The sequence below is a fragment of the Prunus persica genome, chromosome G8 (genome assembly GCF_000346465.2).
Source record: "Prunus persica cultivar Lovell chromosome G8, Prunus_persica_NCBIv2, whole genome shotgun sequence".
In the NCBI taxonomy this organism is placed as follows: domain Eukaryota; kingdom Viridiplantae; phylum Streptophyta; class Magnoliopsida; order Rosales; family Rosaceae; genus Prunus; species Prunus persica.
This window is the reverse complement of record NC_034016.1, coordinates 2,935,625-2,963,515: the sequence shown is the minus strand read 5'-3', so window position 1 is coordinate 2,963,515 and position 27,891 is coordinate 2,935,625. Positions and strand designations below refer to the sequence as shown.

Below are 27,891 nucleotides of genomic sequence, written 5' to 3'. Positions count from 1 at the left end.
TTCAATAGGACGTGCACACACATATTATACATCTGGCACACTTCAACTAACATCATCAAGATAATTGACCACACACAAACAAAAAAAAAAAAAAAACTAACATCATCAAGACAGTCCTGATCTCTTGGACCACAGGAGTCCAAAAGATTGTGGTCACTTACCGTTGGATGTAAATTCAACGATTCAAAAAAGTTTCTTAAAAGGAGTTCAAGAACCGTTGAATTTACATCCAACGGTGAGTGACCACAAATCTCTTGGACTCCTGTGGTCCAAGAGATCGGGACTGATCATCAAGATTAGAAAAGCCTTTTGCCTCCTTCCTTTTTTTTTCCTCTTGTTATTTATTTTCATTATTAGCATGATATAAAATGCCAAACACATCAAATTTATACAAACTTTTAGGCTTAAGCGACTTTCTTATTATTATTTTTATTTATACAAGCGATAGGGAAGGGGGTATTCGAACTCGAGTGTAGAATAGAGAGCACATCCGCTTTAGCCAACTTGGCTAAGCCTTTGCTTCACACACACTCTTAGCCAGCATTGAATTTGGGCAGTTTTACGTGCTGTTACGTCTGGTCCCAGAATTTGGCTTGCAGAAATTGGAACGTGAAAAACAAGAAGAGCTATTGGTATTATTAATGGCTTAACAGCTCATGAAGCCATGTAGGGTAGCTTTGCAAATGACTAATCTCTGCATTAATCCACCTTCCAAAATGCAAAACATTGTCAACACATAACATGGAATTTTAAGCTCCAAACCAAGAAAAGACAAGAATTAGCTTTTAGCATTTAAAGCCTACATTGAAGCAACAGCTCACCATGAGTTTTTTCCCAACAGGGGGGGTCAACTGCTCTGGAAGCCTCTCATTTTGACGAGGTAGGTAGGGCAAGAAGAAGCTGCGTGCCTAATCTGCAACTGCAGTCTTGGTTGATTGATGCTATAAGCTACCAACTCTGCACTCTTCACCCTAATCCAAATTGAGGATAAGAAAGCGACGGATGATCTGCAAAAACTTTGTGTATCTAAAATATATATACTAGACAATAGCTTTGATGCAATCTTCAAAGACCATTCCAATTGGCTCAAATCAAGCACAAGATTAGCTCATGCCTCTGATATCTGGTGTAGTTAAAATAGGTGGCAAAGGCCGTATTCGGTCAGAGGCTTCCGGTTGATGCAGAGTCAGGAATCGCCCCCACACGGGCAGGTGAGTGACCTTAGCTTAGCGCAGCTGTTCCAGCTACTTCAAGATGTGACTGCTTCAAAGTATCAGAGCTGCATTTAGGTGGAGATCAAACAGAACCACATACACCAAGTAGCATCAGTAGGAAAACTAGTATTTTGGTTGTACAAGGAAGATATACTAATTTCGAAACAGTGGAAAAAGACAGGGAACTTAAATATACAGGGGCTGAACATAGGAGGGAGGCAAAAGGGAAGAAGGCAAGTTCCAAAGAGCAGAGGACTATGTTGAACAAACAAGGAGCTTAAAAATTTACACCCCCACTGCGGCAAATAGGCAAAAGCCTCTTTGAGAACTTTGGATATGTTTCCATTAGAGGAAAAATCATAGGCAAATTCCTGCAATAAAAGCGAGGGAACCAGAATAAATAATATATATAAAAAACCAATCAATCTCAGCTGCAATAGAAGTGGTAGAGCAATTTACCAACGGTTAGAATGCATTGAGCCTCACTGAACTGCATATGGAAGTCAAAAGCAGTCTTGATAACAACCTTTCCATAAAGAGAGAGTTGGAAACTGATTGTCTGGTTGAAGCTACCTATTGTAATATGGCAAGCAGAAAATTCCAAGAACAATCAACAGCACATTTCTTTTTCTTTTTTTGGGGCCTTCTCACTTTGCAGTAACCAATCAATCAAAATATAAGTAATTGCAATCCAATGACGAAGAAAGCCAAAAGATTGCCCCCCTCATAGAGAGTGAGTCATTATCAGACATTTCGATGATTTCATTTCGTACATTGATATAAGGATTCAAATTCAAATACCTAAATTCTATGTCGTAGGCGGAAAGCATTCGAGATCAAACGAAAATTTGCGCAAGAATTGAACACAAAATGAGAAAGAGCAGCAGCCAGAAGCATGCTTAGAAATTTCATTATACAGAGGCAAAATAAATAAGCAACAACAGAAAGATAAAAAAGGGTAAAAAAAGAAGAAGAAAAAACAGCAAACATGAACCTCCAAGAAGTAGGTTCCTTTGCATAATCCTGATTTCTATACACAATATATGGTAATTGCTGATCGATTTCACTGATTAAATTACAAGAGAAAAAGAAGAAAAAAAAAAGTCATATCTCCTCCTCCTTACCCAAATTTTATTGCCCCCGCCGCCGCCGCCACCTCCCCCAAATCCAAAAATTGATTGCTCTCATCTTCTTCATTCATTCGGTCTTCCATAAGAATCCATGCCCTCTGTTCGGCTTTTCACGATTCCATGGAACACCTCCCTGACCTGCCGTTCCAGAGGATCCAAACCCTCCTTAATCCCCTCACACAGGCTCGACAATTCCTGCACTCTCTGCCGGACCTCCGTCTCCTTCTCCTCCGAGATCGGGAACTGCACCGAGTCTGCGAGATCACCGATCAGCCGTGAGCACCTTTCGATCTGATGAATCTCCTTCAGCAGCGCGCAGGCGTTCCTCCGGTCCCGCCGCTTCGACTCCTCCAGAATCCGCTCGTGCAGCGACAGCATGGGCCCCGCCCAGGCGAAGCTCCTCGGCACCGTGAAATGCACCTGCAAGCCCCTATCCTGGCACGGGATCGCCGCCACCAGGGCCCACATTACGAACAGCAAAACCGAATTCACCGTAAAAACGGCGGGCGCTAGCCCGTTGGAGGCCACAATCTCGTTCGGCCTCGGGGCGTATAAATTATTTCCGATCGCCTGGAGCTGCCTCGCGGCCGACCATGACCGTGAAACGCTCCAGGAAAGAGATCGGAAGTGGCCCAGCGAGCGGTGCTGCTGGTGATGCTGGTGATCCTTTGTCGGGTTGTTCCGGCCGAAGGAGCGGTTCCTGTGGGCCAGGGTGGTGTTGGAGGAGTCCTTGTCATCGAGCATTGCGATGGCAAGGTCGACGAGCGCTTTCTTAGCTCTACGAAATTGGCCCTCGCCGAGCGTCCTGTCGCGGCCGAGGGCGACCAGGACGATTTCTAGGAGCTTGAGCCACTGCCGCACCTGCTCGATGCCGTCGCGGATGGCGTTGCAGACGTCGAGGGCCTTGACGCTGCGCTCGAAGTAGTCGGAGAGGAAGCGGTCGACGGTGGGCTTGGAGAGGAGGGGCTTGTTGATGGAGGAGAGGAGGAGGTTCTTGAATTCTTGCTGGATTTGGAGGAAGGCGTCGAGGAGGTCTCGGAGCCATTGGAGGGAAAGGATGTCTTGGGAGGAAGAGGAGAGGTGGATGAAGCAATCGGCGACGTGGGTTTGGAAAGAGTCGAGGTCTACAGCTCCTTGACCACCGCTATGGCTCTGGGCTTCCATTGAATTAAACTGATCGCGTCGGAGGCTGAAGATTGAACGGCCAATATTGTTGAACCCAGCTGACGACCCTTGATATTCCGTCGCTGGCATTCTTCTCTCACATCACACAACCCCCAAATTTGATAAATTTATAAAATTCAAATTCAATCGTTTTTGGTTTTTTGGTTTTGGATGTTGGTTGGATTGAAGCGAGCCCTAGAGACAGAGAGCTTTAATGGAGGTGGAAGAAGAAGAAGAAGAAAAAGAAGGTGAGAGAGTAAGATAGAAACGGAGAGAGAGTGCCGCGTTTTATGGTGGGATGAGGTTCGGGGTTTGGAGAAGAAATGAGATTAAGAGTTTTTTTTTAAAACCATAATTAGGGAACTTAATCTCAGTAATTAATTTTACTTTACTTTCTGCTAATCAAAGTTTATTGAACGCGAACTAAACACGGACTGAACACGATGTATATATTTGGGAACTCCAACTTTTAACTTCTTTATTTACCTACTTTCTTTTGTTAATCTTTCTGTCCTCAGATATCTGAGATCAAGTTGCATCTGGACCGTTGATTTCGTGTAACTTTGGGCTTGGTGGGGGTTGTGTGTTATTGTTCGCCGAGGGTGAGGGGGCACGGACGGGCTGACGTTGTGCCACGTGGGGGATGAGGACGAAGTCGTTGTGCAGAGGGAGTGTACACGTGGACGGTACAGCTGGGTCTTCGTTGGCGCGTAAATTGGAGGTGGAGCGAGGGATTGACTGACTGACCGGGTCCTTCTAGAAAGGGAGTGAGAGGGGGCCCGGGGGATGTGGGCCGGACGAGATGACGGGAATGACGTGTGTCCTTTTCTAAAAATTGAACAGACGAAATTGTCCCTCTCTCGTAGAAGAAAAGAAGTGTCAAATTCCCGTCCAGTGTGTATGTTGTTCGCTATGTGGGTCCCGCACCAGTATCAACTGCTGAAGTAAATAGTAGGTTGTGAACATCAAAAGGGACAGGATCTACCATTAAACAAATTTTAAGGTTTAACTTTTAAAACAGGCTTGATACGAGAAAAGGTAAGATGAAGAGATGAAATTTAATTGTACGAAGAAAGAAAGATAAGAATTTTGTACCATGACTCAATTTATACACTACGAAATAGGCAAGAACACCGATAATATGAAAGAGAAACTAAGAATTTGGATGTAAGCATAAGCTTACTATCCTAGCCAACTGATCTTAACTACGTGAAAAAGACGTCTCCTAAAACAAGATTAAAGACAAAGTAATTAATAAATGCTTGATCACATTTTCAAACTTTAGGAAATGATGATAAAATTGTCCATTTCTTTTATCTTGTCACCTTTTTCTATTTATGTACTTTCTTGAGAAGGCAGGTGAAGTGGTGAGACTTTTTGACGGTCGTCCTAATATTGGGGGCAGTAAAATAATAATTCCGACCATGCATTCCAAGAAGAAGAAAAAAAGGAAAATATTCGACCTATAAAAAGAAATATTTATAAGAGAATTACCTATGAAAAAAAAACAAAAATTACTTTACAAAGAGAATCTCTTTAGGCAAGTTGATTAAAGAAAACGAGTTCACGTGTGGATTTGGTGCTCCCCAACCCCATTCTCCAAGGACGTGGAGTTGAGGCTGACTGGGTCTCCTCTTCATTGAATTAGGGCAGATTATCTCACACAACAAGGGAATATAATAATATTTTTATTTTATTTTTCCCAAAAGTAAAGGAAAATTATTGATAGGGGACACTGAAAATCTATTTATTTATTTTAATAATCTCAATTATCCAAAAACATTAAATCTCTAAACAAACATTTATTTCAAATGAGGCATTGTTTTCAAGTTTTAAATGACAATTATCCCATTTTAATTACATCTTGGAGATTGCAAAACTGAGAATTTGGGCTCAAGCTAGCCTGGCACTTGGCAGGCTTCAGATATTTTTTTTTTTGGCTCCGTCCTAATTTTATATTATTATTATTATTATTATTTTCTAATTGGAAAATGACAGTTGAAGTCAAATCCTGTATAAATACCATTATAAATGACTACTACATCAATCTTGTTTACTACAAAACAAAATAACTTGCACATCAATCTTGTTAAATAATACAGAATATTAAAATATATTATGTATCATGTAGAAAAAAATGCATAAAATGGATGTTTCTTCTTCTCCAATTTCATCACTAATAGCTTTAGTTTCCCTTTTTTTATAATTTCGTGAAACATGCTCCAAACGAGATATCGTTTAGGCTCATCAAGCCAACAGAGTCTAACCTCATCAGTGGTTTCAGGTTCGAACTCTCATGACACTTTAATAATATGTGTACTCCTTCTCCCAATGTCGCTTATATCGAGAAATAAATAAAAAAAACTCATAACAAAAGGGTTTTTGGTAATTTAATAATGTCCTAATAGTATTTTTGAGAGAAGTTGATGGATGCTTGATTTTCAAGAAAGTTCATCTTCCTTTAATTTTGTATTTGTGCGAAGGTTTGGAATCTCGAAAATCTTTATGAAAAGTTAACATCATATCGCCGTATCCTAACTGGTTCTTGGAATTGATCACTTTTTTCACATGACACAATTACAAATATCGTGAATAGTGTTCTTCACAAAAGACATGCCTAATTTATATTTTTTATTAAAAAATAATACTAATAGCTTAATGCTCCACTTGTTATAGCTTCCAATTTTCAAGAACAAAACAGATGTCAATTCCATTATACAATACAAAGTAATAAATATTTCTCAAAAGCAATTTACTATTAACACTTGATCTAATCTTTTGTTCTTGATTTAAAAAATTTGTATTTTACCGTATCTTTAAAAAAAGTTTACGAAAAAATGAAAGTAGTTAAAAAAATATGTGCGTACATGTATGACAGAAGTGTTACACTTGAATATGTTAACTAAGGTTAAGGAAAAATTAGTGAAACTTGAAAGGAAAATTGTATAGCGAAAAGGAAGAATTAAGGTGATGGTAGATGTGTGTCTTAGAGGTGACCCCTCTAGCCTTCATGCAGCTCCCTTCACTTTTTAATATGCAATTTTTCAAATATGGAAATTGATGAAGGAGATGAGGATGGATATAGTTTTTTTTTTTTTTTTTTTTGGGTTAGTTTGTCTCTTGCTTTAAATATTATGTTCTTTATTATTAATTTATATTAGGATAAATTAGGAAAACTATATTTAATTAAAAAGGTGGATATAGTGAGGAATATTTGGGTTCAAATAGTCACACCCAAGAACTTTATACATTGTGTAGTTGCATCATGTTGATGTGATGTGAGGAGTTAATCAAATACTTACATATAAATTGATGTGTGAATTTGTTAATTATTAGTGATAATTAAATTATGTTAAGATGACTAATAGGGCTTTTGAAACAAGAAAACAAAACAAAAAATTGGACCAATGACTAAACAATCTACCAAGTCATCATATGTAGAAGAAAGGCCTCCTTCGAATTAGAACCTCTTCTTCCCATGGATGTATCAAATTAGGAATATGTGTGTGGACCTATGATCTGACGCAGCCACAACTTGTGGACCATTGTATTAAATTGCAAGTTGCTGTCCTTGAAATTAATATTATTTTTGAATACTGCTTCTCTTTTTTTTACGAACCACAGTTTGACGGATATGCAAAAATAATTCATCAAAAACACATATAAAAAACTTCTACACACATATCACACTGATATTGATAAGAATATAGAAGCTCTTACTTACATAACAAGAAAGAAAAAAAAAAAATTTATTTTTTATTTTTTATTTGAATTCTTGAAATATTAATTTATATGGCTAAAGGCCCGAATATATGTTATAACCATGGCCCGCTACGTGGGGACTGGCTTTTGTGAAATGTACATGTTTGGCTCTTTCACACGTCTCCCTTTTACAATAAATCTGGGATATGTCTCTCTGCCCAAAATAACCAAAGAAAAACTCAATCTTTTTCCCCCTTTTTTCCCTTTTCCAAAACCAAGAAAGAAACCCATCATTCACCCAATTAAATATTATCTGTTTCAACAATTACGCACATGTACATATGTGGATTAATCTTGTTGATTAAGGCAGTGTGTTTGCCCTTTTACGTATGAGTTTGGTTTTCCTTTTGTACATTAAAATAATTAAAATATCGCTTTGTAAATAAATAAATAAAACAATTATGAACATGTTAAAAAATACCAAAAAAACAAATTGATATGGTTCTTTCTTGGGCCTCAAGATTAATCTAGTTGATTGAGACAGTGTGTTTGCCCTTTTGCGTATGAGTTTGGTTTTCCTTTTGTACATTAAAATAATTAAAATATCGCTTTGTAAATAAATAAATAAAACAATTATGCACATGTTAAAAAATACCAAAAAAACAAATTGATATGGTTCTTTCTTGGGCCTCAAGACTGAGTCAAACTCGAGATCAAGAAGAGTCAAGAGCTTCCAGAGACGAGTTTGATGCGGGGGAATGGGACGTGTGTGCCGATGTCGTTTTGATCAAGGAGGGTCAAAATTATATGCGGCCATTCACGAAATATTTGGAAAAGCACTCTTCTTCTTCGTCCTGTTGCTGAGAGACAGACAGACAATTTTTTCACTTCAAATTGTTTTTTTAATTTTGAATTCTTGGTGATGCCATTCACTTATTATTTAAATTCTCCATGATGTCATTTAAATATCAATTATCATCCACTTGGGTTGAATGGTTCAGAAAAGATGGATTTGGATTTTGACAAGAATGTAAGCTTAAATAAACAAAATATTTTTGAAATAGATTTTCATTCGTGTGAACGAGAGAAGGGAGGATTAGAACTTGCGAACTCTTACGTAAAATTTGGAATTTCAAACAACTATATTTTACGAATTAAAAATCATCTATCTAATATTTAATAAAATCCTTATATTTGAAATATTGTCTCCAAAATGGGCTAATATATTTTTTTCTTTCATCAATTTGATTTATGAAACATAATCTTTCTGCAACTTGTAGATGAATATAAAAGGGAGACTTTTTTAGGAACTGGTAAAGCTGTTTCATGGAGACTGAGCTGAGGATCTCAACAGTAGGGTGGGGCCCATTTTCATATTTTAAGGTCGGCTTAACCCAGACCAACCATACCCTAAAAGCCCCCCAACCAGACAGCAGCATAGCCCATTCGCCATATCCGTCAACCTTGACCCTTGACTTTTGACACATTCATCTCAAACAGAGGACCACAGCTCTTCAACTAGTTACAAAAAACAAAAACAATAAAAACAAGATCCAAGCTCTAGATATGGGCTTTTGACCCTGCCCTACTTCCACCGCAATCACGAAACAGTTCATATACCAGTAATACACTTGATTTGGTTCAGACTTGGCCTTGCCTTTTTAAGGAAGAAAAACTTAAACCATACATTCCATTTACAAAATATAAATTCCACAACTAAAAAAGTAAGAAGTCAATATGGATCGTTGCTTAATGGGGGGCATGGTTGTGCTATTACAATTCTGTTGTACTGCACGAAAGTGAAAGTCATCTTATATAGATGAGATGACAGTTGAACACAGCATTAGGGAGATCCATTGGCAAAACCTTGCAGCATGCTTGTATCGCTTTCTTTCGCTACAACATCGGCCACAAAGATACTCCCCGAGTCGCACCATCCACCTAGAACATCCTTGTTTTGGCACTGCAATAACATATACAGTTTGAGATTTTTAAAGGCAATTATACAATACAGCACAGCAACGCTGTCTTTGTATGGATGGACTAGAAGAGCACTATTTATTGTAGACCAAGAACTTATTGATTTTCTTTGCTTGCTGGATGTCCTCGGTCAGTTAAAAAAACATGTTTGCTTGCTGGCAGAAAGACACCAATAATTTAAGTGTAACTTGAAAAAGTAACTACTATATGGATTTTCTTTGCAAACACAAACTCAAACTTGATATCGGACTGTGGGTTGCCTAAATTTTATAACACGGAGTAAATAACAAGGATAACTGCTGGTCCCAATTGAGAACCAATTCCCTCTAATTTGGTTTGGTTAATTTCATCAGACCTTTTAACTTAATTTTAAAAAGAAGATGAAAATTTATAAGTTTATTTACAATTAACAAAGTTGTAATCCGACCGATTTAAGCTTTTGATTGATAGGACAACAGAATTAGCCTAAGAAGGGGTAGTCTACATATATGTCATGCAAATCATTAGAAGAAGTAATACCTTGCTAAATCCAAGCCAGTTTGAGTCTCCTCTAAATGAAAATACCTTGCTGCTTTCTTTCCACTGTCCACAAAAGACCTGCAAATACAGTTGTAGGTGGGGCAATGAGAATTGAGAGTAACAAGTCAACTAGTAAGAACCAAAGTAACTTCATTCATGTTTCTATTAAATTTTAAAAGAACTTTGCTAAAAAACTAAAAAAAGTTTTGTATTACAGAAGAACTCTTAATCATAAAAACGTTTTGTAGCAGACCCACACATGAAAATAAAGCTTGTCACCCCTGAGTGTCTTATGGTTCATCTTCATGATGACATGGCTGGTGTTGCCACCTAGGGCTCTCTTGGCCATTTGCTTAGGCACCCTTAGGAAGCACAAAACAACGAGGACTTAGTTCTGAGCTTTGGCTGTCTCCATTTTTTGTTTCTTTCAAACTATAGATTTTATTGGTATTCCAATTATTGTTATAATTATATAACTGAAAAGTACATTACTAAATATATATGACAGTTTCTATATGTTAGTGAATGGATCTCATTGTTTTTCCAGGAAGTTGGTACAATGTAGTTATTACATACTAACTGTGTTGGACAGCAAGAACCAATGTCGCAAAATAAGTTGGGAAGAGCAAGCCCATGGTATCGCCACTCCCCAAGGACAGATTTGGATAGCATCTAATTATTTACGAACAACTAACCTAAAAGATACCTTGTCTTATCATGATCCAATTTATAGCAGTGTGTACATGTGTGAACGTGATTCCACACATGGTGGCTGATGGATAAATACCAGAAAAATTTAAGAACCATCTAATCAGAAGTTTGAAAAATCTTCGTGTTCATAACAAAATACGAACACTAACTTTTCCTTACAACAACATAAATGCATCCAACCAATCTGTTAAAAATAATTAAGGTGATTACTAAAAGAAATAAACTACTAGAGTTAAGCAAAATAATTCGCCTAAAAATGAAGTTACCATGTGAAAAAACATAACTACCACTAAGTAAAAAACCTGAAATCACCTCATAGTCAACCCCTTGTATGTAGATATAGTCGGAGTCAACTGAAGAGAATGCAAGCCCAGTTATCTGCAGTTAAAATGTTATCTCCAGCAGCTATATATAACGCAAAGAATGAAACAAGAAGGAAATTCTGTAGCTTGAAAAAACAGAGTGGAAGTTCACTATATTCAAGATTGGAGTCAACAATTAACGTCGGCCTATTTACTCTGCATTTGACCATACCCATGGCACTCTTTACCCTGGATACAAACAATTCATGAATGATGTGGTGGTAAAGGACCTGAGTGTAACATAGGTAATCCATTTTCAAAAGTTCCAGTCATTATCATTAATAATTCCAATCCAAAAACCAAAACCAGTCCTTAGTTTTGACATTGCAATAACTTTAACAAACCCTGTATCACTTCTAAGAATCAAATTTCTTGTTGATTGCAAATTCAACTTATTTGCAAGTCATGTATGGTGCACATAGGAGCATATTATAGCCATGATTAAGTGAATACATGGAGAAGAAAACAAGGAATATGGAGTCCGAGATCCTTTTCAGACAATAAAACCTACGTGGATTCTTAATTTCTGTAGTTGCAAGCTAGGTATTGTAACAATAATGCACATATACCAACATGAAAGAGCAAAAAAATAACACTGTAAAAAGGAGAAAAAATTGAGTGAAAATGTAAAGAAATAACTGTAAAATGGAGCATAAACAAAAACAAGGCAGCATAGGTTAAAACTGACCTCATATTTTGAGCAGTGCACCCATCTTGATAATGCTGACCATCTACATCAAATGAACATATCATATATCAGGTTCCAGTTCTCAGTTCCTAGCAGAATGGAAAAGAAAAAGCAAAAAGACAAACTAATGCTCTATTTCTTTTCCTTAACTTCTGAAGAGGAAAACATAAAATCTTAAATCAACAAGAATCAAAGTACCAAGAGTAACTTGAATAACATGGATATGATATTGAACCAAATGGTACCAACCTGCGAGGATCATAGATTGTCACTGTACGATCAGCTCCACCGACTGCAATATTCCCAGTTGAAGAACTGCAAACAGCATAAAACGCATCACCAAGGGAACCGCATATTCGTTGTAGACAGCCACCATTTTCTTTCATTCTCAAGTCCCATATAGTCAGCTACAGTTATTCCAATAGATGAAGCTGAGCAATTAAAGCATAACTGAAGAATAAAGTTCGTGATAACATTTGAAAACCTAAAAATGCATAAAGCATAAAAGTTCTACCTGGGAACCTTCTGTGATTGCTAATATAGAGCCCTCGTTCCCATAATGCGAACTTTTTGTGAAGTTCAGTGATGATGGGTACCAGAGTCTGTAAAATGGCTATGTTAACAACAAAGGTCCACAAAGATCTTTTTACATAAAAGTAATGCAACACAAGTTGACTGAAAGCTCTATAAGGATCTTAGGTAATGCATATAGGTTTTCTGAATAGCTGCAGAACCTACATTGAATATAGCCGTGATCAGTCAACCATTAATGTGAAATGAAAATTTTGGGCAGGGTGCACCAAATCATGTATGCAATCTACATAGACACATTTTTCATTAACTAGTCATACAAGCCGGATAGCCAACAACTTTTCATGACAATATAATTATTCAAAATATAGAAAACAAATATTGACTAAAAGAGGGATTTCACCTTCAATTCTTTAATTAATTTTTTGTTTTCATCCTGGCATAATATGCAGTAGTAAATTGAGACAATATGGCGGTTCCAGAAACAACCAGAGGTGATAATGTTTTACCTTTCAAAATATTACAAATCACAGTGAGGAAACTTCGGCGCTTCTTTGCTTGGTAGAAAGCATATTAAACCATCACATTGATTGTAGTGAAGTGTAAAATAAATTTTAAGATTTAATTCAAGCCAGGAAATTTTTTTGCAATGAGAAATCATGTATAATCATTAATATTGGTCACAAACATTTCTCTGTTTGTTGATTAGTTCAAAATAAATGCTGAACACAAATGCACAACACCATAAAATTATGTGATGTTGGAAAAGCATCCATTAGCAATGACTGTATGGGATCAATAGACTTTCAGATTTGTGGCACCAATCTCCCTTTGAGGGCTCAGAAGATGGCATTTATGAATTTCCCAGCTGAAGTGATTTCTTCAAACACTCTAGGTTCTTGACACAACAAGGGTTGCAATTATATGGAATTTTTTTTTTTTTTTTTAAATAGTGTCAGGGATGGTAATTTCCACTAGAAATAACAAAAAAACTATTCCAGCACCACCTGTAACACTTACGTACATAATGTCCTGACATGGATGTCCTGGTCATAAACATCGATGGTTTTGCAGAAGCTACGTGCAACAGCTGCCTGGAATAAGAGATGATTAAGAGGGATAGAGAAGTACAGGTAGGAAAATCTAACCAGAGAACAAATCATAGAACAAATCATAGTCTCCCAAGAATTATTGAGTTAATTAAATGTTCAGAAAGGAAGGGACCGGCAAAAGCAGATCTGTCCTGTTTCTCGTTAGGAATGACATCTCCATATGACTAATAAAAGTTTCCTTCCAACTTTTATTTATAATGTAAAATTATAGTAGTCAGCACATCATTGTCTCTTATAAACTCAGCTTCTCTGAATAACACTTGGGCCTATAATGCCAAACCACTTTTTATATAAAAAAAAATATATATATATATATATATATATATAAATTCGCATTACTGTAATGATTTTGATTTGTAATTCCAAGAGCTTAACAATACTGGAACTGTGTCAAAAAAAGTTTGTACACAAATTAAAAAAATCCCCTTTGGAAAAAAAAGAAAAAGAAATTAAGAAGACAATGAAAAGTTTTTACAGACAAAGGAATAACCTTCAAAAACCAGGTTTCATTTGAAAAAGACTCTTAAAATCTCAATCATCTTGATTGTAAATGAGAAACAACTAAAACACTAGAAAATAAAATCTAATACAAACAGAGTTCAACATATTAAAGTGATTATCAAGAATGAAGACAGTGCACTTCATATTATATTTGTGAACATGGTTCAACTATGGTATTCTCAGCTGATTACTCACTAATGAAACATAATGCAAAAGTTCAGATTAAGCGTAAAAATAAAAGTAAGCACTCAGTACCGTAGACCATTGTGTTGGACTGAAGCAAAGCCCCGCCCAACCACTTTCTCCAATGCCACAATCACGAGGCAATACTGAATAAGTAAGCCTCTCTACATCTGAGAATTTAATAGGTTAATCCTACAATTAGTAAGCCAAACAAAAACTGAAATATGTGCATAGTTTAAACCATTTCACATAATTCAATTGATGATGTAATATTCTGCCTAACTTTCTTGGTAAAATGATGCATAGAATGTATCTAATCAAAATACAAGGGGAGAAAAAACCGATGCATTTGGTAAACCCTATTTGGAATTTTAAAGTTTAATATCTGTTCTGATGACCATTGGCCATTTTTTGCACTAGCCTCTTGCACATGCTCCAGGTTTGTAACTCTATCTCAATGTCAAGATGATTAATAAGTAGTTACTCTTTTTACCTTCTGCTAAAGCATTTTAGGCATTTATTTACTCATGAGTGGGAAAGGGAGGTTAAAGTTTTCATGGGAAGTCCCTTTTGCCTTAAACTACGTACTACTCCATATTTAAGCAATTCTGGTTACTCATTTTCAGTTGTTTTTTATTTTTCATAGGTGAAATTCAAAAAGGGTAGTTAGGTAGTTGCTCAAGAGTAGCAAAGTGTAGTTACAGAGTCTTCATGAAAAATAAACTTTCTGTCTGTATCTTTTGAGTCATTATTTATTTATGGTTAATTTCTTGTTTCATAAGGTGAATTCAAAATAGAGACACTTTTGGATAAAAGTATAAGAGTAAAGTTACATAAAACAAACAAGTATTGAAGAAACCTAAAAGACAGAATAGTTAAATTAGGCAAAGATCACTTACAGCACAAAATAACAGAAAAAGGACAATCAAGTCAAACCATGAATGGACACCCCACTTTTATGCATCATCATTTCGAAAGAAGGGTGATTTAACATTCCTATATGTGAGTGAATGAAATTCTTAGTCATAAACAAAAAATTCAAAAAATTTATTACAAAATGGATAGGTGAGAGTAACTTAAGAAACCAAAGTTCCACCAGCATGCCATTGGTAACCAAGCAACTTAACCTACCCAAAAGATAACAAAATATTTCTCCAATTTAAGGTAAGCAAAAACCTGTATGCTAACTATTCCAAACATTATGAAAATTTGAGGCAGAGATTTGGTTGAATAGGACTCATAATAAATCATCTCCCCGGGAGGCCACCAACTTCATTTTTCTTTCTATTTATGAGCATACATTCCACAAAACCAACAAATCCCCAGAACAAGAATAGAACCACAAATCAAAACTTAAATACAAAATTTCACCTGTACCAGTAGTATCTAGTTTAGATACAATAAGATGACCATAAGAATCAACAGTTCCCAACATTGAATAGCCCGTGCCTGCAATTTTTTTAATATCAAGATAGCAAACTATTAGTAAATTACACAAATGTCCAAAACCATTATTATTTTTCTTTAAAAGAGCACATGTCCAAAACCATTCTGAAATGATATTTGTACATTTTCTTAAGACTTTTCTCCATTATCTGAAATGAGATAGTCAGCCTCAGGATAAAATTTTCTACATTCAAAAGGCTTTTGTGCATTTTGATAAACACTTTGAGGAGCCAAATTCTGTCCAATGTCCTCATCTAAGTTTGACATTTAATCCTATAAAAATGTGCAAATTAGTCATGCTCTTTCATCAAAACGGTCAAGGGCCTAAGAAATTATTCCACAAAATGTTACCACCACTCTTCAATTGGGATAATAAAAGAAGTGCACAAAACCCTTAAAAAATAAGAGGTCAAAGACGAGGAGTAATGTGCAAAAGTACCATGTACCCTCATCTCTTCTATATATGTTAGGTCCCAAAATTTAACAATGATGTCATGGACAAGGACAACCAACACAAAATGTGAAAAGATAATATTCCAAAGAATGCCACCTAAGAAAACAAAAAAATGAAACCTGACTGCAACAATCACTTACTCTCAGTTTCAGCAAGAACTATACTCTGAATTTCTGAACGATGAGGGCAGCGGTTAACCATCAAAGAGTTCATAACCTTCAAGGGTTCATTGGGTTGATGACACAATTAACACATAATATACTCATTACTGAATATCTGTGATTGAATTCATGAGATCACATACCTCAGTTTGTACTGGGATCAGAAGGCTTTCTTTTCCTTCGCTGATCAGAGAAGCTTCCAATGGAATCTTAGTAAAAACAAAGAAAATGAAGAAAATAAAGCTTTTAGCCTAACCACCATACACTTTGACTAGTAATATATGAGCAAATTATGTCATACTTACATTTTGGTAAATGTCTAATGCATATTGAACATAAACAAACATTTCTCACTTGAACTTGGCTATCTAACTCATGTTTCTTCACAATTTTCCAAATCAAATTTTAGACATGCCTCTCATATTTAAAAGCTACAAGCAATCAAAAACACCCAAATTATACAGTCCCACTAATTGAAAAATCATTTGGTACTACATATGAGCTCCACCACCATGAAGACTATACCAACAATAAACTTAATAAAAAATAAGCAAGTATCCAACTTTCAAAACCATAATAGAAACAAAAACAAAAAGACTCAAATTATGATATGCGGGCATATACCTGGAGTTTGTAAATCTGGCAACCGGAGGCGATGTAGACCCAACAAGAAGAGCAGTCCTCGCTAACCTGACAACGAAATTATAATTGCATAATAAAACCAAAAAAATGAACTTTGGAGAAAGCCAAAGAGTTAGGGTTAGGGTTATAGAGTTTTGGGGAGTACATGGAGAGCGAGGCGAGTGGACTGGAGGCTACCAGGAGAAGGATTCTCTATGAGAGAGGACGGCACCACCGCCTTGCTCAGACTCTTGGCCTCCAACATCTTCCTCCTGCAAATTGATAGGGTCGTCGAGAATACAACGTGGCGCGAATTTGTCACTACTGGAATAACGGCTATAGAGGTAGAATAGGGGTTTTAGGATTTTAGCGGGTAACCCTATTTGAAGTTTTCCGTAAAGGTAACTTAAACAAATTTAACCCAAGTCAACATAATCTAGTCTAGTAAAAAATTGTATTGACATGCAAAGTTTTTATGACATCATTGTAGTGTGTATGAAAAAATATATATCTCTTTATAGTTTAGACTATCGCTTATACTAAAAAAAAAAAAATTTAACCCAAAAAAAGAAAGCACAAAAAAACCCATCAAGAAAACGTAGCACTCTCTCTTCTACTCTCTTCCCAAAGAAAACACTCAATAGAGGGGGAAGAAGAAGCATCACTACCCTTCTCCCCTCTCCTTCTTCCGTTTTCTTTTGGGTTAGTTAATAAGTCCTTTGGACATTTTGAATAAGAAGCTTTTTGTATTGATTTCTTTGGGTCATGCTTAGGTTGAAGTTCCCCATCATCTCTTTTGAGCTATGTCCTCAATCAAATCATTTTCTCAAAATTCACTCTCTAATACTTCTCATCTTCTCTAAATTTAGTTCTATCATGTATTTGACGGAGTTGGTTGTAAATCATCCAATTTTTTTTTCACGAGGATTGTTCGTTTGACAGTGTGGCAGCGCCGACGCTTCTTCAGCTGGTAGTGATAGGATTCATTTAGGCTACTAAATTAATTTAGGATTTTGGTTATGTTGGATTTATGGTTTTGGGATTATATTTAATATTAGCTTATTTTATAAAAATATTATTATTAACTTAATTATCGGGTCATGCCAAGCTGCTCATGAGCACAAAAGTTAAGGTCAAACTCCTGCCCTATACACAACGAGAGAAGTTGAGCTGATCTATTATATCGGACCAGCCCATAGCCCATAAAATAGGGTGAGACTCAGACTGCCATTTTACAGGCCTATTTTTATCACAGAACAAAAGTCGTGTGCAAGACACCAAATGATAAAAAAGAAAAACTACATGCGTAAAAATGGACATTCTGGTTCACTTTCTAATCGTCAGTCAGTCAACTGACTCTTCTGCCGATGACAATGGACATTCTGGTTCAATTTATCATTTCAATATTTATGAAATAAGAAATTTTGCCCAATTTTAAGGAATAAGAAAGCATTTAGTCTTAATATGTCATCTACCTTGTTGAAGTTTGCTTTGGAAATGCGATTGAGATCACAAAATTCTTACTGTGTTCTAACTTCGTTGATTGTTTCGACCAAAAATAACTTCATCGATTCTGTAATTTATCAGTCCTCCATCAACATGTACACATCTCATTCTACCACAATAATACGTATTTCACTTGATATACACATCTCTCTCCATGAAAATAAATAATGACAATGCCATGCAGTCCAACAATTTTTTTTTTGCTTTCCAACTTTATGTCTCATTCTCACATTGCATGCTCTCCAATTCATTAGATTCAAATATAACCATTCTCTGTCCTGTTTCTATGCAACAATAAGTGATTATGTATGGGTTTTGAAGAGGAGAAACCAAGATCATGTTCTTCCATTGATCTAAATCATCAGTACACAAGATTCACACAGATTGATTTTTAAAGTCAACCAAACAACACATATCTCATTGGTGAAGTCAGGTTCTCATCATAGACGACTAGGAAAACCTTTTCACTCTTCTCATCCACAGGATGTTAATGAAAATAGCCAAGAACTTGACCACCCACATTATGTCGAATAGCCTCCTCATGATCCAAGACACCATCTGGAGTTGTGATCACAACATAACCCCACTGCAAGGAGAGGGGGAGGGAGAGGGGGAGAGAAAACCATAAAATGTTAACCTTTCTTGAACACATTGATCCATGACATAAAGTAAACACACAGACCTTTCCAGCCAGGCTGTTTCAGTAATAAAAGGGACAAATAGGAATCAAGAATTTTGCCAGATCTTGAGGGATCAGGAAGTTAACAAACCTGGCGCGTTGGAAGCGTACGGAATTTGTACTCCTCAATATCCTTTGCCTTGACATCCTGCCTGTAAGTGAGAGCTCGACAATCGTTAACCCTGCCTTGTAGTTGAACCGTTATCCTCCCCACTCTATGCGGATCAAAAACTTCAAAATCCTTGATATAACCTGATCGAAACGATACCACACTCAGAAACAGCACACATGCAACAAACTAACAAATAGCATTTGGAGACAATATGGATTTCTCATTCCCTCCTCCAAAGAAACCAAACAAGAAATGTAATGATTACATGGCCAAATATTTCATTAGCTACTTATGTTTCTCCTGTACGTTCAACAACTTCCAAATAGAAGGCCCCTTCATCTAGTATATATAGAGAATACAAAACCCCTCTTTGCTTACCAACACAGTTCTTATAACAGCTGTTGAAAGTCATCCAAACTTTAGAAGAAATTCCTCTATTCCTAAGCATCATCAATACAAGGTATACGGGTATACTTAGAAATGATGTCTTTTCCAGTTGCATAATCTTTAGAAAGGTAACCTTGTTTTGTCACAACCAATTACTTTCAAAGCCCTTAATTTGAGGAAAAATAGAAGATTTAAGATTATAGATTCCAACTGAAGCAACGCCATGTTTGAAAAAAAAAAAAAAAAAACTTCCCTTTATCATCTCCAAGTTCACTCCAGTTCCAAATCAACAGTTTATTTCAAGCCAAGTAGCTCCAAAACATATGATAATTCATCTTATTCATGACAGAAAGCACTGAAAAAAAAATAGAGTTCCTAGAGCCATACTAGCTAAGTTATAGAGATCCTTAATCACTACAATGTTACGAATTTCAAAACCCTCTCAACAAAACTAAGTTTACAACAACCCAGAAGCAGAAAATTCATACGAATGCCGAAAAGTTGGATAGTTTAGCATTAATTAACAGAACCCGTATAAGAAACGGGGAAGAAAATGGAGGTGTTTACCTCGATGTTTCATGATTTTGAGGAAAGAAGACATGACTGTGGAGATAGGTTGCAATTCCACAGTGGCTTTTCCTCTTCTCTCCGCGTTCACTATTGACCTCAACGCATTATTCAATATCATCCTCCCCATCTTTCTCTTTGCAAAATGCAAACCCTAACCCAGAGGATGGCTCTGTTTCTCTGTAGGAACACTATGGTGTTGCTGCGATTTATTTATTGATTATCCGCGATTTATTTTTTAAGTTAATTAAACGGATACCCCATGATTTTTGTGATGTTTACACAAAAACTCGTAACGTTCCAAAAATTACACTAAGACCTCCTAACTTATGTAACATTAGCAGACCTTGTAGTAATGTAAAAATACATAAAAGCAAAGAACTTGTAGACAAAGTGATTAAGAGATGATTCCACCCGAAATCTTAGGTTTAATTTCCCTCTCACACCATTGGTTCTATAAAAAAAATAAAAATAGCATGTTGAAATTTTTGTGCGACTGGATGTAACTAGAGTTAAAAGATCCAAGTTCTGTCACATTCATAATGAGAATGAATGAAAAAGAAAGAGGGTAAAGTAAGGCGGATATTGGAATGGTTCTCCCAAGGTATGAAAAACCAGAAAGAAAACCATAAACCCTAGTCATTGTTATGGATAGCCAAAACCGGACAGATTTGTTCCAATTTATAAAATTACTGTCAGCAGCAGTAAATTGAAAAGGACGAAAATCTGTGAAGTAGATGTTGACTGACATATTTTATGTGGGTGATTTTCCATGAGTGTTCTGAATTTGCCATAAATACGTGCATCTATCTAAGCGCTTCTCTTTAGGAGGTCTTATTTTTGAATTTCCTGTTCTGTATTTGAGTTGAAAGAAAACCAGAAAGAAATTGAGTAATACATATTTTCTCTTTGTAACTAGGAACTTCCACATCTTGAAAAGAGAGTTTTGAATTAAATGCTTCCTCAGTCTTTGGATGAAGCTTTTCCTAAAGAAGATTAAGAAAAGTTCAAGCAGGCTCCACCATTTGATGCATTTATTTGGGGACTTTAAGAACAGAACAGTCTAGAAAACAGGTAGCCATGGCAACCTTGCACAATGTCAAGCAAAGCAACAGTTTGGCATGCTTCCTCAACTGGACGGTCCTTCCATCGATTCAGTATAGCTTCAGCAACAGGAGCAATCTGATGCTGCAGTACAGCCGCACCAAGGGGCCCTACCAAATTGAGCCTTGTTGCAGCAGAAATAACATCTCTCATTGTAATAAACATGTAAGCCCTTTGAGAAGTAGCGCTGTCCAACCCGAGCAGACCACATATAACCCCAAACATAGGGGCATGGTGAAAAGAAACAACCCCAGAACTTAAAGAAGCTTCCCTCATAGATTTAAGATATGGTATTTCTGAGTACACGGATGCAGCCACCCTCATCAATGCCGACCCTTGTGAAATTGATGCCTTCCTACTCACTTCATTAGTTAACATTGCATCCAACATTTTGTCGAGTTTGCGCCTGGTCTCAGAATCAGGCGACATTGTTGTAGAATAGACAAAAGGAAGGAGTAAGCTTCCAGTATTCTCCAACAGATGGATTACAAAAGTTTGGAGATCTTCAGGACAAGAGACTATGCTCGCTTGGATTGCTGCCTCAAGACCAAAAGAGTGAGCAAAACCACCTGTTGGAAGGATAGAATCGAGCAGTTGCCATTGGCTCCACTGTAAAAATGAGTCTGATGAAGCACGTTTCTTGTTTTCTCTATTTAGATCCATAGAACGAGCAAAGGCAACTGTTGGGGGGTCAGAATTGTGCAGTTGCCATTGACTTTGCTGTACAAGAGAGTCCGATGAAGGACGTTTCCTGTTTTCTTTGTTTATCTCCATCTCCTCCTCCTGTGGAAAAAATGAAACTGCCCTGCAGGACACACAATGAGAAATCAAGCTTAGAGTTAGATGGAAACACCATATGCTTAAATAAAAAGAAATATTATTGCAAGACAGCTTATGCATGTGGGATTTTCACAAGATGAATCACAGTTCATGACTAACCACCCACATAATCAGAAATGTCTTCTGTTTTTCAAATTTTGCCGGCTCAATCATATTAGTATTAATATCAGTAACAAAAAAAGGTCTTATATTCTCTAATGGCAGAATCTACTCTACAATAATTTACGGTTCTAAAAATGTAGCAGAGTAGCCAAAGAGAACTCAGAAATGCTTTCTTATTCATACAATCTAACTCTAATTCAAGTGAAATTGTATTCTACGTAATCCCTAGTAGAGAAAACATTTGTATATGCTAATAGTTGCAACACATACTAGAATCTAGAACATAAGCAATTTAAGCGTCACGGGAAATGTAAGACCTTTTACTCATTCACTCTCTCCCAAAAATTTCTGCTGGTGGTGTAGCAGTCTGTAGTTACTAAGCAAAAATTAGGAGCTCGCCACTGAAAAATGCTTAAAGAAAATCGAAAGTCTTTAATAAGAAGATTTTACCTCCTTTTCAAGCCGAAAGCTTCAGACTTCTGCCAATTTCAAGAGCCTCCTTAATCTATGTGTTAAAAAAACAGAAACATCCAAATCTCTGAGAAAGACGTAGAGAGATGAATCCAGAAGTGAAAAATCAATCTTAAACGTAATTGGGTTTTCTTGGTTGAGGCAGAGGGACCATTGAGAATTGGGAAAACCAGAGAAAGACTGTTCTCTTCGCTAAATTTGAGACCCCATTTTGGTTCTCTGGGTTAAATTAGAAAACCCAGAGAAGGGAAAGCACAGAGAAACATAATTATACATTTCTAACAAAGAAAATCAATGGCAGAGATGCACAAGGAAACGATGGTAGCTCCTCACTCCCATACTTTCTTCTCATCAAACAGAAATAACATCCATGAGAATAAAGGGGAAAGAAAGTAGAAATTTTCTCAGCAAACAAACAGACAAAAGCAAAAGAGAAGCAGAACGCACGTCAGCGGCAGGCTGGACACGTCGGCAGTAGTTTATTTGTTTAGTTTTATTTTTTGTCATTCCACGTGCCAAAGCTTTGGGTTTAAAAAGGAATAGAAGAGAGATTCACCACTTCATTAATCTAATTCTTGATTTTTCGGATAATAAATTACAAATTTGAATTTGAGATTCATATTATTTTTATACCTGTGTTAATAAACACACGGAAATTAGCATTCTAGTTAGTCTAATTCTTAATTTTTTAGATAACAAATTACAGATTTTAATTTGAAATTCGTATAAGTTTTAGTTTTACGTGTTAATAATCACACAGAAGCTGGCAATCGAAATACACTGACACTGGTTAGTAGATTTTGGCAATGATGTGAGTCATTACAGCTCACTATTGACCAAAAACAAAACTAATTTAATATACTTCCCTCACCATGTAAGTAAGTAGGAATGGAGAAGCTCATACATTCTTGCTAATTGCCAATAACAGTATGACATGTGTGCAAAAGTTTTTCTAAATATCCTTCTCATATCTCTTTGCAGAAAAGGAGGCAAGTAGTCTTAAAAGGAGGCTAGTAGTAGTTTAAGACGGGCTAATGCTTCCCTCTGGCCCATACAAACTCACTCCTTGCCTAGTAATGCGACTTAACCACAAACTAACAGGTCTTTTTTTGTTCTTTTTTATATTCTAAAAAAGTGTTTTTTTTCTCTATTTTATTGGTGTTTTGTTTTTGGTGAAAATTTTATTGTGGTCTTTCAATAAGAGTACTATAATTTTCTGTTATTGAGCTTGTAAATGTATTTTCATTAATTAACAGATGGGGCACATTTAGACAGCACAGGTAAAATCCATTGGCCTATCAATGAATTAAATCGCCAAACGAAGTTTTGGGCCCTCAGACATTTGAGACAGTGAAACTTCATTGAAAGCCGATCAACATTCAGGAACACCACTGGATCATCGCCACATATAATAATAATAATAATAATAATAAACATGATGATGAAGATGAAGAAGCAGCAGCAGCAGCAGAAGACATTGACGACGGTCACAGTGGTGTAACAAATGGAGGCTTAAAGTGAAGCACTGCTCCATGAAATCAGATTTGCATCATCGGGCATATTATCAGAGAATGCTCAAAAGCATCATCCAAAAGAAACCAACCATATATGATTTCCATACAGCTACAGCACATAGAATAACTTATACATGAAGGAAATAGCAAATTACTTCAGCTAACAAAAAATATATGTAAATATTCGGCCGTCAATGGATAAATTAATGAATGCAAGGGGAGTGAGAATTGAACTGATGACTATCTTTTACAAGAACAATTTTACAAACTGAAATATAATTGAGCAAACAAAACAGCTCATAATTACCCAAGGAGGTGCTGTCATATAAAAATCGATATCCTAGCAGAAAACCGTTCAAATTTCAAAACTTCCGCATCCACATAAACCCAGAAAAGCATAAACAGCTGATTGAAATAGATGTGCTATAAACCACATGATAACAAGAATTATGAAAATGGATTTGCTTCAACATTCATTATGTATTTTCATTAGCCAAAGAAAAAACAAAAAAGAAAAAAAATGGATACACAGCTGCAGTGGTGAAAAAAATTTGCAATTGTGAGTGAATTTTGAATCTTAAACAATCCAAATCCCCATGATGTGCAAAATCAATCAAATTCAGATGGACACATGCGGCTATTTTCATATCAACACATTGGAAACACGAACTCAGTAGTTTCAGCAATCTTCAATACAGAAAGCTCTGAGAGAAACTAGAGTGTGAGAAGGCCCTCAGAACTAATAGATTCCATCAAATCATTCACAGCTTAATGCTAATGGGATCTACCAAAAGCCCTCAGAACTAATAGATTCCATCAAATCATTCACAGCTTAATGCTAATGGGATCTACCAAAAGCCATCCCCCACAACCAAGATATATATACACACACACACACACATAGATAGAGGAAAGGAGAAAGAGAGGGTTGTGGGGTTATAAAGGTCAATGATAGATCAAACCAAGCAGCTGCTCGATGAAATTTCGTCATCCATCATAGAGCTAACCTTGGGACCAATGAGTTGTAGTCCAGTGGGTTTGGGACCAGTTGGTGTCTCTGCTTACCAAGCAACTTATTAAAGGTTCATCTCTGCTTCTTTTGAAAGCAGCTTTGAAAAGCAACTCAAAGCTTGCTTTTAAAAGTTACTGTCAAAAGGCCACTGCTTTTAAAATAATCGGGATATTTTATTTTTACCAAACACCTTAAACTTCTTACTTTAAAGTGAAGCAGAATCCCAAACGAGGGCCAAAGTGGAGTTTTGGGTTTTCAAAAAATAAAAAATAAAAAAATTGAGCTAACCACGGGTGGTGAACTCAAATAGGTGCAGGTAGATGAACTATTATAACAGACAAAAGAAGTACACAATCAGATAAAGCTGAGGAAAAATCATTTGCCAAGTGAGCGCAAGACTGATTAATCCCATAAATCAACTTAACAAAGAAGCAGAAAAAATCTGTCATAATTGTTCGCAAGCCCTGGAAAATTAAAAACCTAGTTATCCACTGTCTAATCTAAAGGCAAAAACACTAAACACTACCAGGACTGAGGTACTTAAGCAAACAACTTATAGGCCAAAACTTACCGGGACTACAAGCATACAAAAACCTCAATGCCAAAACAGAGACTGTAACCCAACAATACCTAAACAGCCCACAGTCAAACACTAACATTACGGGGACTCTTAACCAGAGAGTCAGAGCATACACCTTTAATGCTGGAAGAGGCAGCAAATAGTTGTCAAAATGAGAGCCAATGGAAATACAAGCAAAAAAGACACCCAAGTTGTCATAGACTGCAACTATAAAATTCCACCAGTCCACATGAATTAACAGACTTAATAGAGTTCCAAACGAAAGAAAGTAGGAAAAATAATGAGAAAAAACTGCACATTGTCATGTTGAAAGAGCTAATAGGTTTCAACATTAAAACCAAAGGAAAATTTATATAGATGCAACAAACTTGTTATCACATATGAATCAACATGATGAAGAATAGAAACAACAAAGCATAAGACCGATAACAAAGACATTTGCCAACATACCTTCAACGTGTAAACCGACAAATATCCATTTCCCCGACACCACTTACCCAAGTAAAAGAAAAGAAAGGAAAAAAAGCCCTCAGATCTTATCATGTCCTGAATGTATCAATAATGGTGGGCTTTGATTTTCATTTACAGCCTTGCCACAACAACAACAACAACAACAACAACTCAAAAACACAAGCATCAAGGCTCATACTGACAATCAAATCAACCACCAAAGAACACAAGTATGCATCATTGGGCAAATTATGCTTATAAAGCGCATATACACAAGAATCAAACATAACAGTTCCCCACTTGTAGTACATACCAGACCAAAAGAAAAACAAAACCATGGATGAGATCAGAGTGCCATTGTAAAGATCACTTGATGCAGGGCAGCGGCTATAAGCTGCTGTCCAGTGACCCAAACATATCAAAAATACAGAGAATAGAAGGATAAAGCAGTAGAATTGAAGTTGGAACGAAGATAATTGAGTTCTAGGGCAAAACACCAATAGAAACTCTATATACTAAAGTCTGAAATTATATTCATCAACAAAACTAAATACAACAGTCTCTTAATAGCCTATTTATACTAGAATATAGAAAACCTAATTGATATAGGAAATTAAAAACCTAAACAGGAAATTAAATCCAAATCCTAGTAAGAATAGGAAAACAAGTAATAAAATAACCTATTAATTTAATACAACTAAAACTTAGCCTTTTTGGCTGATGCCCACTTTGATTAGGAGATTCTAACAGATGCTCCTGCACCATCACTGCATCACAGGACACCACAACTATTTCCAGTTGACTAAAATTTATTGAATCCATGTTGCAAGGTCACCTTAGAGAGGATGTTATCACTACATACGTAAAATTTGTCTCTGCATAAGCCTTCAGATCTCATAGCTATATCTGGTCATCGACGGTTAGCTGCTGGATTATCAGTATGAGCCTCTTCACATCTTCGGCCATGCATGCCACAGAGAGAGAGAGAGAGAGAGAGAGAGAGAGAGAGAGAGAAAGAGAGTGGTGGTGATGATGATGATGATGATGATGATGATGAGGACTAGCATGGAAAGAATGATAGAAAAGGCTCATACTTATAATAATCCATAGTACCGCTCCCAGAAATGAGTTTTCCATCATCAGGCCAAAGGAGTGCAACTGATCCAATGATTGTAATCACACAAAATCCACTTCCATACACAGTTTAATACTACAAAGTCCAATCCATACCTTAAGAATCCAATCTAGCCCAAACAGAAATTTCATTTTAAATCCAACACCTGCGAACAGAAAAGCAAAAGGATTTCATGGAGGCTCATATATAGTTTTCTAAGCTGCCTGCATTTCCATCAATAACCACAGCTCGGAGCTCAGTGCATGCATGTACATCACTCGATTTTAATACCAATTCACTATAAATTACTCGCCACAAATACGACCGTAGCCATGAGCATGAGTAGATTTTCAATCAACACCATGTCCTGAACACCCAATTTGAAAATATACCAGATAAACACAATTTACTTGTATGGAATCTCTTGCAGTCAGCCATACCCCTACAACTAGCAGATAAAAATTTCATCCTAACATTGCAACACCCGTATCACAGGAATGCAAGGATTTCTACAGGGGTCATATATAGCTTTCTAGGTTGCATTTCCATCAATGGCTGCAGTCATAAACTGCTCCAAGCCCAATGCATGTATCATTGTTCACCAAAGTCCCACTTAGCAATTAACCCAGACCACGGAAAAGAAAATTTTAAAATCCACTTAAAAACTATGCCATTATACACAACAAGCCATAATACAAACCATGGTCATAGACATTGGCGGATTTTGAACCAACTTGACATCAAATGCCTGACACCATTAAATTACATTTCAATTAAATAATTAATATATAAATTATAAATTAATATATATTCTTAAATATTCTAAAGATTTTAGTTTATATAAATATATCTAGTAAGAAAATTGAGACATCAAGTAAGCTCAAAGGTACTCAAACAGTTCATAACTGTTCTGTACTTCACAAATGAAAACCAGATTTAAATTTTAAAGCTCATTGAAAGTAATAAGAAACTGT

The 27,891-nt window shown here is 36.3% G+C and overlaps 4 protein-coding genes across 5 annotated transcripts; all 4 read right to left on the bottom strand.

Annotated features, from left to right (window-relative positions):
- LOC18768301 (UPF0496 protein 4) lies at positions 2,086-3,856 on the bottom strand. Its single transcript, XM_020570509.1, has one exon. The coding sequence runs from the start codon at positions 3,596-3,598 to the stop codon at positions 2,408-2,410; it is 1,191 nt and encodes a 396-aa protein (XP_020426098.1). The 5' UTR covers positions 3,599-3,856; the 3' UTR covers positions 2,086-2,407.
- On the bottom strand, positions 8,751-17,215 carry LOC18766438. The gene is made up of 13 exons (XM_007200220.2): positions 16,646-17,215; positions 16,483-16,548; positions 16,002-16,067; positions 15,838-15,913; positions 15,169-15,246; positions 13,870-13,967; positions 13,022-13,095; positions 11,985-12,072; positions 11,720-11,877; positions 11,471-11,513; positions 10,733-10,798; positions 9,710-9,787; positions 8,751-9,173 (listed from the first exon to the last, which is right to left on the bottom strand). Exons 1-13 carry the CDS (start codon positions 16,742-16,744, stop codon positions 9,054-9,056), a joined length of 1,110 nt encoding a protein of 369 aa, XP_007200282.1. The 5' UTR covers positions 16,745-17,215; the 3' UTR covers positions 8,751-9,053.
- LOC18768572 (40S ribosomal protein S15a-5) lies at positions 18,299-20,076 on the bottom strand. The gene is made up of 3 exons (XM_007201471.2): positions 19,731-20,076; positions 18,756-18,916; positions 18,299-18,571 (listed from the first exon to the last, which is right to left on the bottom strand). Exons 1-3 carry the CDS (start codon positions 19,858-19,860, stop codon positions 18,473-18,475), a joined length of 390 nt encoding a protein of 129 aa, XP_007201533.1. The 5' UTR covers positions 19,861-20,076; the 3' UTR covers positions 18,299-18,472.
- Positions 20,568-27,691, bottom strand: LOC18766510 (urease accessory protein F). Of its 2 annotated transcripts, XM_020570067.1 has the most exons (3): positions 22,227-27,691; positions 22,094-22,143; positions 20,568-21,639 (listed from the first exon to the last, which is right to left on the bottom strand). In XM_020570067.1, the coding sequence occupies exons 2-3, from the start codon at positions 22,102-22,104 to the stop codon at positions 20,778-20,780; spliced, it is 873 nt and encodes a 290-aa protein (XP_020425656.1). In that variant the 5' UTR covers positions 22,105-22,143; positions 22,227-27,691; the 3' UTR covers positions 20,568-20,777. The 2 variants fall into 2 exon arrangements, with proteins under 2 accessions (XP_020425656.1, XP_007200563.1); XM_007200501.2 differs by lacking the exon at positions 22,094-22,143 and having other exon boundaries at positions 22,227-27,690.